Genomic DNA, 16,160 nt, shown 5'->3' with positions numbered 1-16,160 from the left:
ATAAATCTTATTTTGTTGTGAATAATATATAAATTAGTTCACTCAAACGTGATGTTTATCCCATACTATCTCTTTAATAACTTTTTTTTTCTCTCCATGAATTGGAATATACCTCAAGCATATTGGGAAGCCCTGATAGAGGTATCTCAAAACAGTACATGATCTGAAAAGTGTTTCTATTTAGCTCTGGAATGAAGTTCATGTTGTTGTTTTGGTCTGTTTTTGTAAAGAACACGGTTGGACATTCACCTTATAACTTGGGGCTGAGACTAAAATGATATCGTATGATTTCGACCACTTCCATTCCTGCCATTCTGAAACTCACCCTGATCCTTTTATGATAAGAGGCCACTGAGGAAAAGAAATGATCACTAGATTCAAGGACTTGATGAAACGTGAAGTTTCTGTCCATCGGCATAAAACAATTAACTTTGCCCACTAAGAGTTCTTCTTTACTCGACAGTGAGCACATGGAGTGCAGACATTGAATTTAACCCCCTTAACATACCATTGATTCCTACCACAGTGACTGGAGTATTTGAGGGGTCTTGTTATGTGTTTGTAAAATGAACCAGTGACAGCTGCCATGAATTCTCATAACTCAGTCCGGACCTTGAACTGTAAAGGCAATTGGATACACCTTCCTAACTACTATCACCCTTACAGAGATGGAAAAGCACTTAAAGTAAAAGTTCTCCCTATAAAGGAGTCAGGGTCAGAGTTTGTGAGATCCAGACTCACTAGAACTCTGGTCCCCTCCTGGTCATCGCACTGTTTGTGCTCAGGCCCTGCAGTAACAGACCTGGCTCCAACCCTATCTGCCCAGACCTTCAACCTGTGCTGGCACAGTTAGTTCCCACTCTGTGCTCCCATGATAATGTGTCCATGTCTTTATTTACCACGTCGCCTGAATTGCAATGATCATTTATTAGACAGTTTCTCTCACTAGCTAAGGAGTTTATATAGTGCCTCTGCATGATGAAATTCAATAATGTGTGATAAGGGAAGGGATGAATGGATGCACGATCTAATAAGGACGTAAAATAGAAGGTCTGAACCTCTCTTGTCTCCCTGACCATCTATGCTAATTGATCATGACACACTTCCTTTGCTGGACCCACCTGAAGCCTCACGCTTTTCTTAAGGGTGTAGCCTCTTTAAGTAGCCTCTGTGTTTCAAAATTTGCACAACTAGAAGTGTATATTTGTCATCCAGAGGTTCAAATCGCAGACCTGACTTATTAATCCGTTTCCTTCGGCCGCCACCTAATTCCTGATGCATATCAATCTCATTAAACCACCACCTCCCCTAGGCCTCCTTTCTGCCTGCTAAATAAAGAATACCAGGTTTTACGGCCAATGGGAGACTCCAGGAAGACAAAACAATGAGCAGCATGAGTGTGCTTCCCTGCAGAGCAGGTAGCCCTGAGCAGCAAAACACCCTGGGAAATACAGGGGACTGGGACTCCTGGAGCCCTCCTTCCTGTCCAGTGGCTCATTCTGCCAGAGTGTGGCTGCCCAGCTAGGCCTTTGGGAGAATTTGATAAGTTAATCAAGGCTGCCCTCTCATGGTTAAAACAATATTACCTGTATAAAATAAAATGCTTTCTATTTTCCATACACTAGAAATCCAGGGCACTCTGTGGAAAATATGAGTAACACGTGTGTTTTTAAAAACAAGATCATTTGAAATACACTGAAGTCAACTTCTAAGATAAAATGAATGATAAATAAAATTGTAAGTACATTCACTGTTTAAAAACCTGCTCTAGATTGAATTATCATCTAGACTGAATTATCATCAAGAATGCCTTACTGGTTCCAGAATTTAAAGGCAGATGAAATAATTACCTAACACTCGGGATTTCTTTCATGGGTGATTTATTGTAATTTAGTTGCTTTCTATAGCAGTAACACTAGTTCCATTCATACATTCATTCATTGAGCAAATATCTGTAAAGTAGTACTAGAGAATTTCAATAATTCTAACATACTCTTTTTTTTTTTAATACTTTAACATTTCTGATAAATTTCACAACCTGGGATGTTGAAGGGGACCAAAAGTTCTGCCTTCTTGGGTACTGATTTAACACTGGTTATGAAGCAACAAAAGACTCAGAAAGAACCTTTGATCTTCCCCACCTTTCCTGTCCAAGAGATTCCGACAGAAGAAGCTGCTCCAGGAATGAGATCATAGGATATTCACCTTCGCCTAATTTGAATTAAGTGTGGTAAACAGCAGAGCTTCAGCCTGGGGCCTGTTGGCATAGATCCCCCCTGTGTCCCACTGTTTCTGAGTTGCCCAGCAAGAATTGCCTGCCATGTATGTTCCTTCTTCCTGAACTACATGTAAATCGACCATTCTCACTTCTGTAATCTAATATCCTATTTCCTCCTTTCTTCTGTGTCCAAAAATGTCAACACCCAATGTTGCCTCACTGACGCTGGAATTTTCATGCTTATCAGGATTCCCCATGCACCTATATTTAAATTTTGATTTTCTCTTGTTAATCTGTCTCTGTTAATTTGATCATTAGCCCAGCTAGAAGAACTTCAAAGGTGGGAAGAAAAGTATTATTATTTCTTTTTTGTAGCCCCCACAGTGTGTTGTAATTTGTCACCTGGCAGCAGCAGAAATGTAAATATAGTTGTAATTGCCTGGGCATGTGCAATCTGCTCATTACTGCTGGTGGCTGACAAGAGAACGGCACCCCTTGATGTTTCAGTCCCAAATCTATTTAAGGACTATTTGGAGATGGAAAACAGAGTCCTGCTCATTGTCTTTCATTGACACTTCCTGGTAAGATTAAGAAAGCACCACCTTCAAAACTTGCAAAATGGGTGTCAACAGCTTAGGAGAAAATATTGGGAGCCAATTGCAGAGCACTCTAAGAAATGCTGCATCTTCAAAGCCCACGATGGCACAAAAAATGACATGGTGCTGAAAATCTCTTTGATGCAGTGATAGCCCTGAATCCCTGACTCAGGGAGTGAGTCAGAAGAGTTGGATCCTGTATGGGAAGAAAACATATCTTTGTTCATTTATTTTGCTTACATTTTTCTTCTCCTGTCTAAGAACAGGAGTCATATGTGCCCACAAAATCTAAGTCTAATAAGTCTCCAAGGGTTGTTTAAATAAATATAAAACAAGAATTATAAGTGATAAGGAAGCAGTATGTCACAGTTTAATTGAAACATTTTATCTTTTAATAGTCCCTAAGACAATAGTGCATCTTACAACAAAAGGAGTTTTATATTCATTGAACCACGGACGGTACTAGCAGAATTGCAGTCACTGACTAATGCAGTGGTGAACAAAACAACTTTCTCTGCCCTCAGAGCCAGATGAGGGCAGTAACAACTATAAACATGCAAATAAAGAAATGACACAATTTCCAATAGTAAGTGTTATGAAGACAATAAAACAGGATAATAGGATAAAGAAGGCCAGAGCAGACAGTGAGGCTTTAGTTGAAGTTCAGGAGAGTGCCCCTTTGTACCCTAAGAGGTAAGAGAAGAAATGTATTCAAGAAACAGGCCCCTAGGGGCAACTGTGACAAATGGTAGCAGGAGGGAAAGTGAGGTGCTGTCAGAGGCTCTTCCTTAGTATTGGAAAGACCAGGTCCTTTCAAAGGGACCTCACAGCTGGACTAATGTGGGTTGAAGAAGAGTGGGAGGTGTGGATGTGGCAAAGCAAATGTGCACCTTTGGGGAGTATGTCTGCTCTCAGGGGTTCAGAGAAACTGCAATGGAGAATTAACGAAAGGGTATGTTTGGCAGTGTGAGGGGGGCAATATTAAGTCTTGCAAACAGGTAACAAGTAAACGAATAATTACACAAAACTATTGCAGAGTATAAGCAGTGTGATAACAGGCCAAGATTATGGGATAGACAGTAGGGAATACGAGCCTACTATAGGCTTTGAGCTTTAACAATGACAGAGCACCAGTGATACGCCACGGCCGTTGTTAAAAGTGTTCAAATGTTGTGCCATTTAATCTTGAGACCCACTTTTTGAGAAATGTACAATTAGCTCCATTGCTAGAAAGAACTCTGAAAGAATGAGTTGCCTGTCAAAGGTCACAGTGATTGGCAGGGCAGGGATTTGAACTAAAGGGGACCAGACTTTTGCCACCCCAAAACTTGGCCTTTGGGGATGGTATTGATTTTAAACTGGCTATTAAGAAACAAAAGTCTCAGAAAGAACCTTGGACCCTCCCTCTTTCCTGCCTAATAGATTTAGGTGGAAGGCCTGCTCCAGGAAGGGAGTCTTAGCATATTCACCTTAGTATTAGATTGGAAGGTTCCTGGCAGGGGGCTGGTAGCTAGATGCCCTGCTGTGTCCCACTGTTCCTGGGTTGCCTAGCAAGAATTTGCCTGCCACGTGTGTCCTGCGCTTCCTCAGCTACTTGTAAATTGCACTTTTCCTTAGAAAGCTCAGACCCCAACCCCCCTTTCTCCTTTGTCCATACTGGCATATAAACCTCAACTGCCTGATGTGTTTTTAGTCTCATTCTTATGGCACCCCAACAAGCATTCACGTAAACTTTGTACATTTTCTAATGTTAATCTATCTCTGTTAATGTGATTATTATACCAACTAGAAGAACTTAGAAGGTGGGAAGAAAACTTGGGTTTTTTTTGAAGCCTTCACAGAACCAAGTTTGACATCTAAATTAAGTGTGTCTGTTTACCTTCCTGCCAGGCCCTTCTTTCAACATTCTTCTGCAGAAACCTTCCAGCTGCATTCTTCCTGGCCTGTCTTTCCCCCACTCCAGCCCAAATCCCACCTCTCAGGTTTTTCAGAGCCCCATTCCTAGAAGACTTTTTTCCAAGTAAATTGTTCAACAAATCACACATTATTCATAAAATGCTAATAGAAACTAAATGTCTGACTGGTGTAATTCTAGTGGTGCTAATAGGACCTTTTCTCAAGCAGGTAACACCTACATATTTAAATAGTGGCTTTTAGGGAGACTTGCCAAACCTCAAAGGCTATTTTCTAATAGAAATTTCTACCACCTGGTAGGCTGAAAGGAGAAAATGATACCTAGTGAATATTTACTGAGCTTTATTATATGCCAAGCACCATTCTAAGTGCTATACATACATCATTTCATTATTTTTCAAAACAACCCTATGGATTTTGAATTATTTTTATCACCCGAGAGAGCTGGAATTTGAACCCTGGTGACCTGATTTGCAAATCTAAGCCAGATTTCCAAAGGAACACATAGGAATTAAACTACAAATCCCAAATGAGTTAAGTGTGAATTGGTTAGGTCCTGAAACCTACAGAAAGCTAGTTAGCTTAGGTTATAAACATACTGGTTTCCTTAGTTTATCTTCCAGATAATACTTTGGTTTTAAGCTTCAGAGGAATCCTTGGAGATGACAAATGTAACCAATGAGAACCCTTAGTCCCAGATCCCAGTGGTGTTTCTTCATCATTGGGATGATGAGGGCAACTAATGAAAGCATTTGCATGGTTGAAAAGTTCATTATTGGAGGAAGGGTAAATGTTTAAGGTCAAATCAGTAAACTTCCATTTGGTATTGCTGGATGAGAAGAACTGAAACCGGAGGCCAAATGAGTCCGGGGTTCATGCTGCCTGCGCCGCTCAGCCAACAGACTCACACAGGAGTTGGCTCATAGAATAAGTGTTTATTACCAGAGCTCCAGTGGTCTGAGAAGGCAGCGGGTTAACACCTCCACAAACTGCCTTAACATTCTCAGACTAGCCTGGGACGTTTAAGGGAAAATCTAGATATTCCTCCAGAGGCTAAGTGATGGTTCTGGGGGTCTGCAGACACATCTGGCGATGTGTCTCTCCAGTGTGGTCACCGACCCAGGAGCAGTGATGAAAGAATGCTAGGCCATAGAGATTGTGATCATAAGCAAGGGGTACTGTGATCACAAGCAAGCACAAGTTTCAAGGTAATTATCTAAAGCAAGGACTGGACAGGGGACATTTCAAGCTCAAACCTCAAGGAGCGGGTTTTTCAATGGTTGAGCTGTAGGGCAGGGAGAGGCGAGGCCTGGGACATCGCAAGGCCTCTTTTGTGGGGATCCCAATAGGGCCCTGTTTCAGCACTAGGCTGGATGCCGCAGGTACTCCCCGAAATCAATGATATGATTGTGCTGTGAGTGCAGCAAGATGAAATTGGAAAAGGGCCGAAGCTTTAAAATGAAGCAAATCAAATTCATCTCCTGATTCTGAATGACTTTAGGCAAGTCAGTTGGTAAAACGGAAATAATGATTCTTAGTTTATAAGATTGTTATGAGGTTTATCAGAGATACCAAAGCATTTTGTACAGTGGCTGCACAGTAGGAAGTACATAGTGCTTGTTCCCATCACTCTTCCTGTGCCGTGTCCTCTCTCAGGTCTCTGAGTTTAGAGAAAGCCCGTAGAGATGGAACAAAATGGCCCTTAGGGTACAGGTTGGGGAGAGAAGCCCTTTCATGTGAAGCTGATAGAGGTGATCCCAAGAGCAGGAAGACAGGGAAGGCTGAGCTTTGAAGTTCATTTCCAGAATCAGGAGTTGCCAAGATTTAATATATTAAAAAACAAGTGGAGGGCCGGCCCGGTGGCGCAGGCGGTTAGACCTCCATGCTCCTGACTCCAAAGGCTGCCAATTCAATTCCCACATGGGCCAGTGGGCTCTCAACCACAAGGTTGCCAGTTCAATTCCTCAACTCCCACAAGGGATGGTGGGCAGTGCCCCTGCAACTAAGATTGAACACGGCACCTTGAGCTGAGCTGCCGCTGAGCTCCCGGATGGCTCAGTTGGTTGGAGCGTGTCCTCTCAACCACAAGGTTGCCGGTTCTACTCCTGCAAAGGATGGTGGGCTGTGCCTCCTGCAACTAACAACTGGACCTGGAGCTGAGCTGTGCCCTCCACAACTAAGACTGAAAGGACAACAATTTGAAGCTGAACAGCACCCACCACAACTAAGATTGAAAAGGACAACAACTTGACTTGGAAAAAAATCCTGGAAGTACACACTGTTCCCCAATAAAGTCCTGTTCCCCTTCCCCAATTAAAAAAAAAAAAAAAAAGTGGTAATAAAGTCAACATTTGTCTTTGCACATAATGGTTTTAAAAAATAATGGGCAAAATCATTGTATAAAAGAGGGTCAATTTTAAAGATAAATAATATGTCTTTAGATGCACAGGGTCTTTGTTGTTTGGGAAAATCCAAGCTTCAGTCCAATTTCATCCCTAAATAGCGTTAAGGCTTATACCATGTAAGAGCTGATGGATTGAGCACTGTCCATAGAGGAAGGAGAGAGATAAAGAACACAGGAATCCGGCACTGACTGAAAGGAAAGAGTTGGGCATAACTTCAAAATTTTTTATTTGGGAAATTATGGTACCATTAGCCCATCCAAGGACCTTTAAAGATCTTGATGCCCTTGATGCATCCCAGGCTCCTTAAATCAGAATCTCTGAGGGAGAGACTGAAGCATCAGTAGTCTTTACAGTACCCTCTGTGATTCCAATATATCAATAATCATGGCCACCAAAACAAGTCAGGTAGGATATTGAGATCATAAAGGAAGGAGATGAGTATCGTAAGTGTAGCTATATTGAGGTCAAGGTTCCAACAGGGCATCCAGGAGGGAATTCAGAACTGGAGCTCAAGATTTCGGAGAGCCATTCATGCATTCAATAAGCATCCCTTAAGGCCTGTTAAGTGCCTGGATACCAAGTCTAACAAATAGGGTCCTATTTCCTTGAAGGGCTTCTATCTAGGAGGCAGCAAATAGATTTCTAAACAAAGAAGTAGAATAATGCGTTGTGAGTTCTAAGAAAGAAACCTATATGGAGGACGAGAGAAGAGGGCTCAGTTCTCTTGGGAGTCTTCAGAAGAGGTGTCAGAAAGAAGGGCCAAGAAGGCGGCTCCCTGAGGAAAGTGGAAAAAGAGGAAAAGGTAGACTGTGGACCCGTGGGGTGGCTTACTTAGGTTTAGCAGGCGAGGGAGTAAAATTAAGCCAGGTGAAGACCATGAGAAGTAGCAGTCAGAAAATAGGATATAGGGTAGTCATAATAGAGGATAGAAAAGTGAAGGAGGCAAGAATGGCTCATAGGAGTGACATCACATACTACAGAGAGGGAAAAGAAATAAGGCTGAGGAATGACTGACAGATGTGATGATCAGATCACTATGAAAATTAACAGTGGGGCAGCTGGCGTAGAAAGTGGGTGCCATTTGGAACTGTAACCAATGGAAAAAGGATAAGAAGAGGGCTAGAGGAAATACCGTGGGGAAAGTTGGGGGGGAGGGCACACTGAAATATTAAAAAAGAGAGGAGGTGCCTGTAGTGGTAAAAGTTTGGGACTTAGGGTTAAGCTACTGTGTTGCATTCTTCTAGCCTGGAGCTGGAAGGCCTTGGGCTAGCCACTTCCCTTCTTTGGCTGTCATGTTTCATCTATAAGATGATGGGGATAGAGACCATGGTTTCTAAGGTCATATCCAGATCTGATAATCTAAGAAATTTAGTGGTAAGAACAGAATTAAATGAGAGAATAAAAATGAGTCTTCACTGTGTAAAGCCTGATGATGGGTCAACTTTGTCCTGTAGACGTGTACTTGCCACGTTCAGTCGCCTCGTTTTCAGGTACATGACCTAGAACCCACTTATTTAAAAGAGTGAACCAGTCAAGGGCTCTACCCATGAGAGGTGCCTAGTATAAAGGGTAAAGTCACAGTTTCTGGAGTCAGACTTTCTTTGGATTTTCTAATCTGTAAAACTAGTTTCATAGAGTTATTACAGGATTAAAGGAGACAATGCATGTAGTGTATTTAGGACATACCTAGCGTATAGTTCTAGAACAGAAAATATTAGCATTCTTGAACAAGTACAAAAGGAATAGCAGAACCCTGTCCCAGCAACATATCTGATTGCCCCTATTCCTATCTTCTTCAGGCAGTCTCCCTTTGAATCAAACAGATCTTTTTAAACAATGAGATGTCATGCTCACTGAGTAGATTCACCTACTGGCAATAATAGAGACTTCAGTATTAGGCAGCCATGATTCAAACTCTATCCAAACTATTTATAAGCTTTATTTTTCTTAATCTAAGATTACATATTTGCAAAAATGAGGTGAATGCTACCTGCCTCCAGGATTGTGACAACTACATTTAGATTTCCATTTCCGGCACTTAGTGAATTTTAAATAAAGGTTATTTTCTTTGCTTCCACCTAGCATTAAGACTTACATATAAATAAATGCTTAATAAGTGTTCTTGGAATTGAAATTGTGGTGAAATTTTGCTCCTGGTATCCAGAAATTTAACCCTTGTTTCTTTCTGGAATTCTGTCCCTTCTGTCATCTTAACTTGGCTATGAATTCTACTGTCCCATTGTCAGACCATATTAACATTGACTGAGTTGCTTTTCACCCATGGGGAGTAAGGGAATCGTGGAAAAAGTGGCAGAGCATGGAAAGTGAAGGCTGTGGCCACCACAACACCCTTGTGGGAACCTGGGGAGAGAAAAGCATCTCCTCAGGCATAGCTGAGATAGAACACAGATAGTACTCATTAACCTGGTTCTGTTTACCCAGCCATAATGTTCTAAATAGGCTCCCCGGTGTCCTTTCTCCTGTTCTCAGTGCCTCAATCCCAGAACACCAGAAAATAAAAGCCAAAACAACCTCTCCCATAAGAAGTACCAGTTTTGTTGCAAGTCTGTCTGGAGGGTTGGTTCCTTCCTAATTCTTATTTGCTGATAAAAGGCCACGGACACCAACCAGCAGCCCTGAAAACACTCTAAAATTGACTTTCTCTTTAACGTTGCTTGATGATGGGCTTCAGCGAAGACAAAATATTTTGCTAGAGTCTATTACATGGAATAGAGATTAGGTTGATGATGTCACAAAGAGGATTTCAACAATGTCAGCAGAGGCTGTAGTCATGACCAAGGAAGTTGATAAATGGCACCTTCTGAAATAGCTACTCACCCTGGATAAGCAGGTGGAGAGCATAGTTACAGGTAGGACCAATCCTATTATGAGAAAAAACATCACAACCAAAATAGTTCATTCTAGGTTTTAGAATCTCAAGTCACTTAGGTAGAGAAAAATTAAAAATAACAGAATTAGAAAAAAAAGTCGCTTAGCCCCTTGGCATGCATTGCAATTGGTTTTGATTTCTATCCTAAAATATGTAAGACCAAGCCCCTTTGATCTCTCGTCATCATTTCCAAGGCCAAAGAAGGGCGGTGGAACCAGGCCCAAGCTGACAGCAGGAAGCAAGATCGGGAGGCACAGGGGATCCAATATTTAGCGGCGCCATGTGGTCCCTCAGGAACAGGAGAGAGGCAAAGGACGCTGGCTCCTGAGAGGCCCCCAAATCCAAATACATTCTTTCTGCCCATCCATCACCTGCAGCTTTAAAGGGCAAGGAAAACACCTCCCCTCCCGGATCTCCCGGCAAAGGTGGGGGTGGAAGTAAATATTTATAGTTACTCGATTCATTCAGTGGTTAAATATTTATTTTGTGGGTGCCAGACACGGACCTAAGCGGTTTACGTCCCTAATTCTCACAATAATCCTGAGATCTGTGTTATTAATACCATATTTCCTTCTCTACAATGGGGAACCACAGGCGCAGAGAAAAGCAGCAATTTGCCCAGTAGGCGGCGGAATCAGAGCTGAGATCTCTAATTCCCAGGCTGTGGTTCCGGGGGCCCCCAGCTCCGCCCGGGCGAGAAGTCCACCTGGGTCGCGAGCTCGCTCCCTGCGCCCCTCCCGCGGGCTCCACCAGGGGGCCGCCGCTCGCTCATCCCACCTGGAGTCGGGAGCGCAGCAGGTGCGCTGGGGTCCCGGAGCCCCTCCCCTCGGCCCCGCGCCCGGCGCCCTACTCCAGGTGCCGGGCGCCCCGCAGCGGCCGGGCAAGACGCGCAGCCTCCGCCGGGAGGTCGGGAAGAGCTCGGGCGAAGAGGAGGAGCCAGGGACACCGAGCGGGTGGAGTCGGGAGCCCGAAAGCGGTGGAGGCGGATTTCCTGGGCCCGAATCTCTGGGGCTACCATGGCGTTTGGGAAGAGTCACCGGGATCCTTATGCAACCTCCGTGGGCCTCCTCATAGGTAAAGAGGCGCGGGGGAAGACTCCTGGGCAGGCTTTGGGCATCGGGGTACCTTTCCCATTTGACTCCCTTGTCGGCCTGAGAAGGACGGAGTTGGTCCAAGTTGGAGGAAATCCTTCCCCTCCCCCTGCAACTTTCCTAAGGCATCCGCATTCCACCCGGCCCCTTTGAGACATTTCTTTATGGCTGACTCTTTCTACTATCGCCCCTCCTCAAAATCTACTTCCCTTTTAATGCCTCATGGGGAGTGGAACCGAACAGGTGAGCCACACATGGGATTCAGGTGTGGAGTGTCTGGGCTTCTGCAAGGGGAGGGCATAGTTCTCGGCCAGGGTAAGGTTATTCGTAAAGTGCCTTCACTTGAGAGAGCACGTTATTGTTACGTCCGATGTACTGAGAAGGAAAAGAAGGGTCAAGGAGGTTAAGTGATGTGACCTCACGGGTGAGAGGCAGGACTCTTCAAACTAGTTCTCTCTGGTGCCCAGCCCTCACGACCTGAGTTACCTTTTCTGGGTAAACAAAGAGAATGCATATACAGGAAGGGGAAGCAGAGGAGCCATCTGGGGTCACCAGAGGCCTCTCAAAACACTAGGGACCACGCAGGTACCTGCTTAGCTCATTCTGCTGTGGCTGTACTCTGAATGCCGTATGCAGAAGCCCGTGACGGTTACCAGCGCCAGCTCCGTCCTTTTTTGTTGTTCTCGATGCCCCCTTTGGGAACCTGGGGTGGCATCAGTGCATATTGATGCCAAGCAAAGCATGATAATGTCAGGAACTTAGTGGGGTGAGGAAATTCCGAGAACCTGGTGTGGTGAGGAGGCTCAGATTCGAAGCGTTTGGGCTACAGCCCAGTTATCTGCTGTGTGACATGGAACATACCCCTTAACCTGAACCTTAGTTCCCACGTCTTTTATGAAAGGGTAAGAGTAACTCACTGAGGAGGAAATGCTTTCTAAACTGTTGCTGCCTATATCCCCATTGGGTATTAAAATGAACCCTGAGCAGAAATGGATTCAGACTGCATCTTCACAGGCTGATTAATTCTTTTTTTTATTTTTTATTTTTATTGGGGAATACTGAGGAACAGTGTGTTTTTCCAGGACCCATCAGCTCCAAGTCAAGTCGTTTTGTTTTGGTTTTTTTTCAGTCTAGTTGTGGAGGGCGCAGCTCACTGGCCCACGTGGGAATCCAATCAGTACCATTGATGTTATTTATGAGCACTGTGTTCTAACCAACTGAGCCAATCCGTGGCCCCATGATTAATCCGCCCCATGATTAATCCTTTAATGTTGCAAACATTTACTGACTGCTAGCTATATGCCTGGACCTAGATGAAGCAAAGGTCACACCTGGTCTCAACCCTCAGGGAATGTGCAATCTTGTAGGGAAGATGGACACAATTTTGTAGTAACTATAGTACAGTCCCTTTACAATGCAAGATAAATGTGAAACAGCCAAAACTTGTGCAAAGGAAGAAATTAACTGCCACCGCTTTTGAAGGGTGAATAGGAGTTTACTAGGAAGGTGGGAGGAAATGCATGGAACGAAGAGCAAGGACTCTGGCGGAAGGAATAATACTAGTACATACCTAAACAACACAGGTTTGGTTAGCTTTGTGCATTGAATGCCAAATTCAAATAGTTCTTTTTCTAGATGGGAAGCAATGTCCCCAACGAAACCTATATTCTCCGTTATCCTTTTTAATGTTCTTTTCATTCCCCCTAGGACCTGGTATTTTCATGCTGAGGAATCTTCTTGGGGGAAAGAGGTTAAGCTCATTCAGGTTGAGTGTTCTGCCACCCTTCCCAGACAGCATTTTGTATTCTCAAGGAGGATGTCTGGAGAGGGAAAAATAACCTGATTGTTAAATGATGGCGTTGTAGGTACAGGAGCTGCCTGGTGCAGCTTTGGTTGGTACAGGTGCTGAGGGCGACCTTGCTCAACTGCTAAAGGACACAGTTTCAGGAGTTCTGATCTCTTTTTTTCTCAGCACCTGCCTCCCCCAGGAGAATAAATGATTTTAAAATGTAATCAATAATGTTGTAAAGATGTTGTAGGGTATCCGATGGACACTTGTATCGTTAGGGAAACCACCTCAGGGAAGATGTAGATGCCTGATCACTGCACTGTACATCTGAAGCTGAAGCTGAACAATAATGAATGTCAACTACAAGTTTATATATATATATATATATATATATATATATATATATATATATATATATATTTACAAAAAGCGGAGTACAGCATTAGGAATAGAGACAGTGGAAATGTAATGGCTGTGTGTGATGTCAGAGGGATAGTGGATGGGGGAGGGGTGTGACACTGAGGGATATAAATGATAAACGTCTGTTTTGTGCACCTGAAACTAATACAAAAATAAATAAATAAAAATAAATAAAATTCTAAAACTGGCATGAAACAACTTAGATTTGAATGCTAGTTGGACCTTGTACTGGTTATGTAGCCTTGCATACTTTCCTTATCATGTCTGAACTTCTGTTCCATTATCTCCAACAGCAGGTCAAATGAAATTACATAAGATAAAATACTTAGCACTGTGTACTTCACCTTCTAGGTGGCTAGTCAATATGTATCTGTCCGTCTCTGAAAAGCAGGCAGGCAGATGGAGCTTTAGTCAACCTGTCCCATGTCCTAGCCTTGCAGCCAGGTGTTGTGCCTGCAGTCTTTATTAATAGGTCACTCATTACTGTCGCTACAACAGCACTGTGAACTTGGGTTCTGATTGATTCCTGAATTACTGAGGATTGCTCAGAGAAAAAAAATCTCTTTGCCCTTTGGTAATAGAAACTTAATGGTACTTGCTAGCAAACTCCAGGCAGATTATTTCAGGAAGACCAGACATTTTTTATTCAGTTGCAGCTCAAAGTCATCACAAGCAATTTTTCTTTGCAGAAAAGGCTACATTTGCTGGAGTTCAGACTGAAGATTGGGGCCAGTTCATGCACATTTGTGACGTAATTAACACTGCCAGTGATGGGTGAGTACAGTGTGTGGTTCTTGCATTTGCCTCCGATAAGAAGCATCTTGCAAACTCTTTAGTTTTCTTGCTGAACGAGTGCTTTCATCACCCCTTAGGTACCTGCTGCCTTTTGAATACATGTCAGGTTGACGTATTAAAGGAGCTGCTTGTTTCAGCATGTGGAATGTCTGGGAATCCATTATAATTTTTCTCTTTATCCTTTCCTTAATAGTTTCGAATTTTATCTCTGAGGCTCAAATTCCTTGTTCTTTAAGAGATTTTTTTTTTTTTTTTAAGAGAGATTATTTTCTTCTTTAGGAATTCCCCCTGCTCTGATTGCTGATACTTTATGTTTCTGTAGCTGAAAAATATTATCAAGAAGCTAGTGGACTCCTGGGCAGTTGTCATTATTGTAACCAAGAAATAATCTAGCAATTTTTTTTTTTCCTCTCTGTCACAAGACAATTTTTTTTCCTTCTTAATGCCAGCTTGCCTATGTTCATGCTGTGTTTTTAAATGACATACAATCTTTTGTTATACTTGTAAACTTTAAAGAATTGTGTGTTTTTTAAATTGTTTAGAAGGCCAACTATTGTGAATTTAGTCTAAATTACAGATTGTTATAAGGGATACAATTCTGCATTTTACTGTGCTTATTAAAGTGATAACTGATAGAAAAAGAGATTTAGTGTAGTTATGTTGATGAAGAAAACATTACAGTTTATTACTATCAGTGGAAAGTGCTTATGGTTAGTATTTTAAAGTGTTTATGCTTTATGTAATCTTGTTTATCATATTTGGTTCCTTTGTGAACCATTTCTTCACTGATAATACTAATTTCTTCACTGATAATACAAAATGGGAATCACAAATAAAATTTTTTTTTTCCTTCTAAAATAGTATCTTTATTCTTTTAAACTTTTCCAGGAATTCAATTCTAGATTTTATATAGAATTTTTTTAGAAATATAGATAGCTCTATGTAATGTACTTTGTAAACCATGTAAGTATATGTAATGTTATGTCATTATTATCGTATAAAAATGAACCTATGCAGACATAACAATTTGAAGGTAATATGTAAAAAGGACTGGTATCTTTTTTCAGTTTTATTGAGATATAATTGACATATGGCATGGTATAAGTTTAAAATGTACAGCATAATGGCTTGACATATATATATATATATATATATATATATGGCAAAATGATTATTACAATAAGTTTAGTTAACATCCCTCACCTCATAGTTACAAATTTTTTTTTTCCTTGTGATGAGAATTTGTACTGTTTACTCTCTTAGCAACTTTCAAATATACCATACAGCAGTGTTAACTGTAGTCATCATGTTGTAGATTACATCCCCATTACGTGTTTATTTTATCACTGGAAGTTTGTAACTTTTTGACCATGTCAAAGTAAATTTGACCCTCTACTTAATACTACATACACAGTCTGCCTTTTGTAATGTAAAATTGTAGCATATCAGAAGCCGACCTAGTTAGCAGTAATTCCTTCTACATCCCCACACCTATAGGGTGCTCAGGAAATACAAATAGTCTTAATCAAAATGGGTAACCTCCATTCTTTTGGAAATTACATTTCCTGTAAACTGGTTGTGTGCATTGATAGAGGGATATGGGTGTATTTCCCAAAATGTAGTGCTTTCTCGGTAATCCTCATATATATACATTTGTGTGTGTGTGTCACTGGTTAAAATTTAATTTTAAATAAACATTTTTTTCAAAATACATTTACATGAGTGATGCATGACTCGCAGAGGAAATTTATAAAAGACAGAAAAACATAAGATAAAAATCCACAAATGCCTTCACCACCCAACAAAACCAATAGTTAACATTATGGAGTATTGATTCATCGCCCACTTCTTTGGCTATTAACATGTAACGAACCATTTTTGCATGCCATTATTATTCCATTTAATAAGACATTTTGAAAAGCCACAAAATCTTTCTTAATAGGGATTACCACAAGTTATCTATTCAATCCCATATTATTGGATATTTAAGTCTCCGGTTTTTATTGTAAACAGTGCTGTAGTAAATATTTGATTCTAGCAAG

At 41.7% G+C, this 16,160-nt stretch overlaps 1 protein-coding gene across 5 annotated transcripts in view; it reads left to right on the top strand.

The window, feature by feature from the left end:
• The first annotated feature begins 10,693 nt into the window (after nucleotides 1-10,693).
• TOM1L1 (target of myb1 like 1 membrane trafficking protein) overlaps nucleotides 10,694-16,160 on the top strand; it is a 49,830-nt gene continuing 44,363 nt past the window's right edge. For 2 of the 5 annotated variants that reach the window (XM_088802180.1, XM_088802181.1), the window contains exons 1-2: nucleotides 10,695-11,097; nucleotides 14,013-14,097. In XM_088802180.1, the coding sequence (XP_088658306.1) occupies nucleotides 11,040-11,097; nucleotides 14,013-14,097 (143 nt within the window). In that variant the 5' untranslated portion in view covers nucleotides 10,695-11,039. Of the gene's footprint in view, nucleotides 11,098-13,873; nucleotides 13,898-14,012; nucleotides 14,098-16,160 lie in introns of those variants that run through there. The other 3 variants (XM_088802182.1, XM_088802184.1, XM_088802183.1) reach the window with 3 other exon arrangements.

The sequence above is a fragment of the Rhinolophus sinicus genome, chromosome 12 (genome assembly GCF_057876585.1).
Source record: "Rhinolophus sinicus isolate RSI-liver-muscle chromosome 12, RSI-T2T, whole genome shotgun sequence".
Classification (NCBI taxonomy): Eukaryota; Metazoa; Chordata; class Mammalia; order Chiroptera; family Rhinolophidae; genus Rhinolophus; species Rhinolophus sinicus.
Note: the sequence above shows the minus strand (reverse complement) of the source record. Positions and strands in the feature narration are given on the sequence as shown.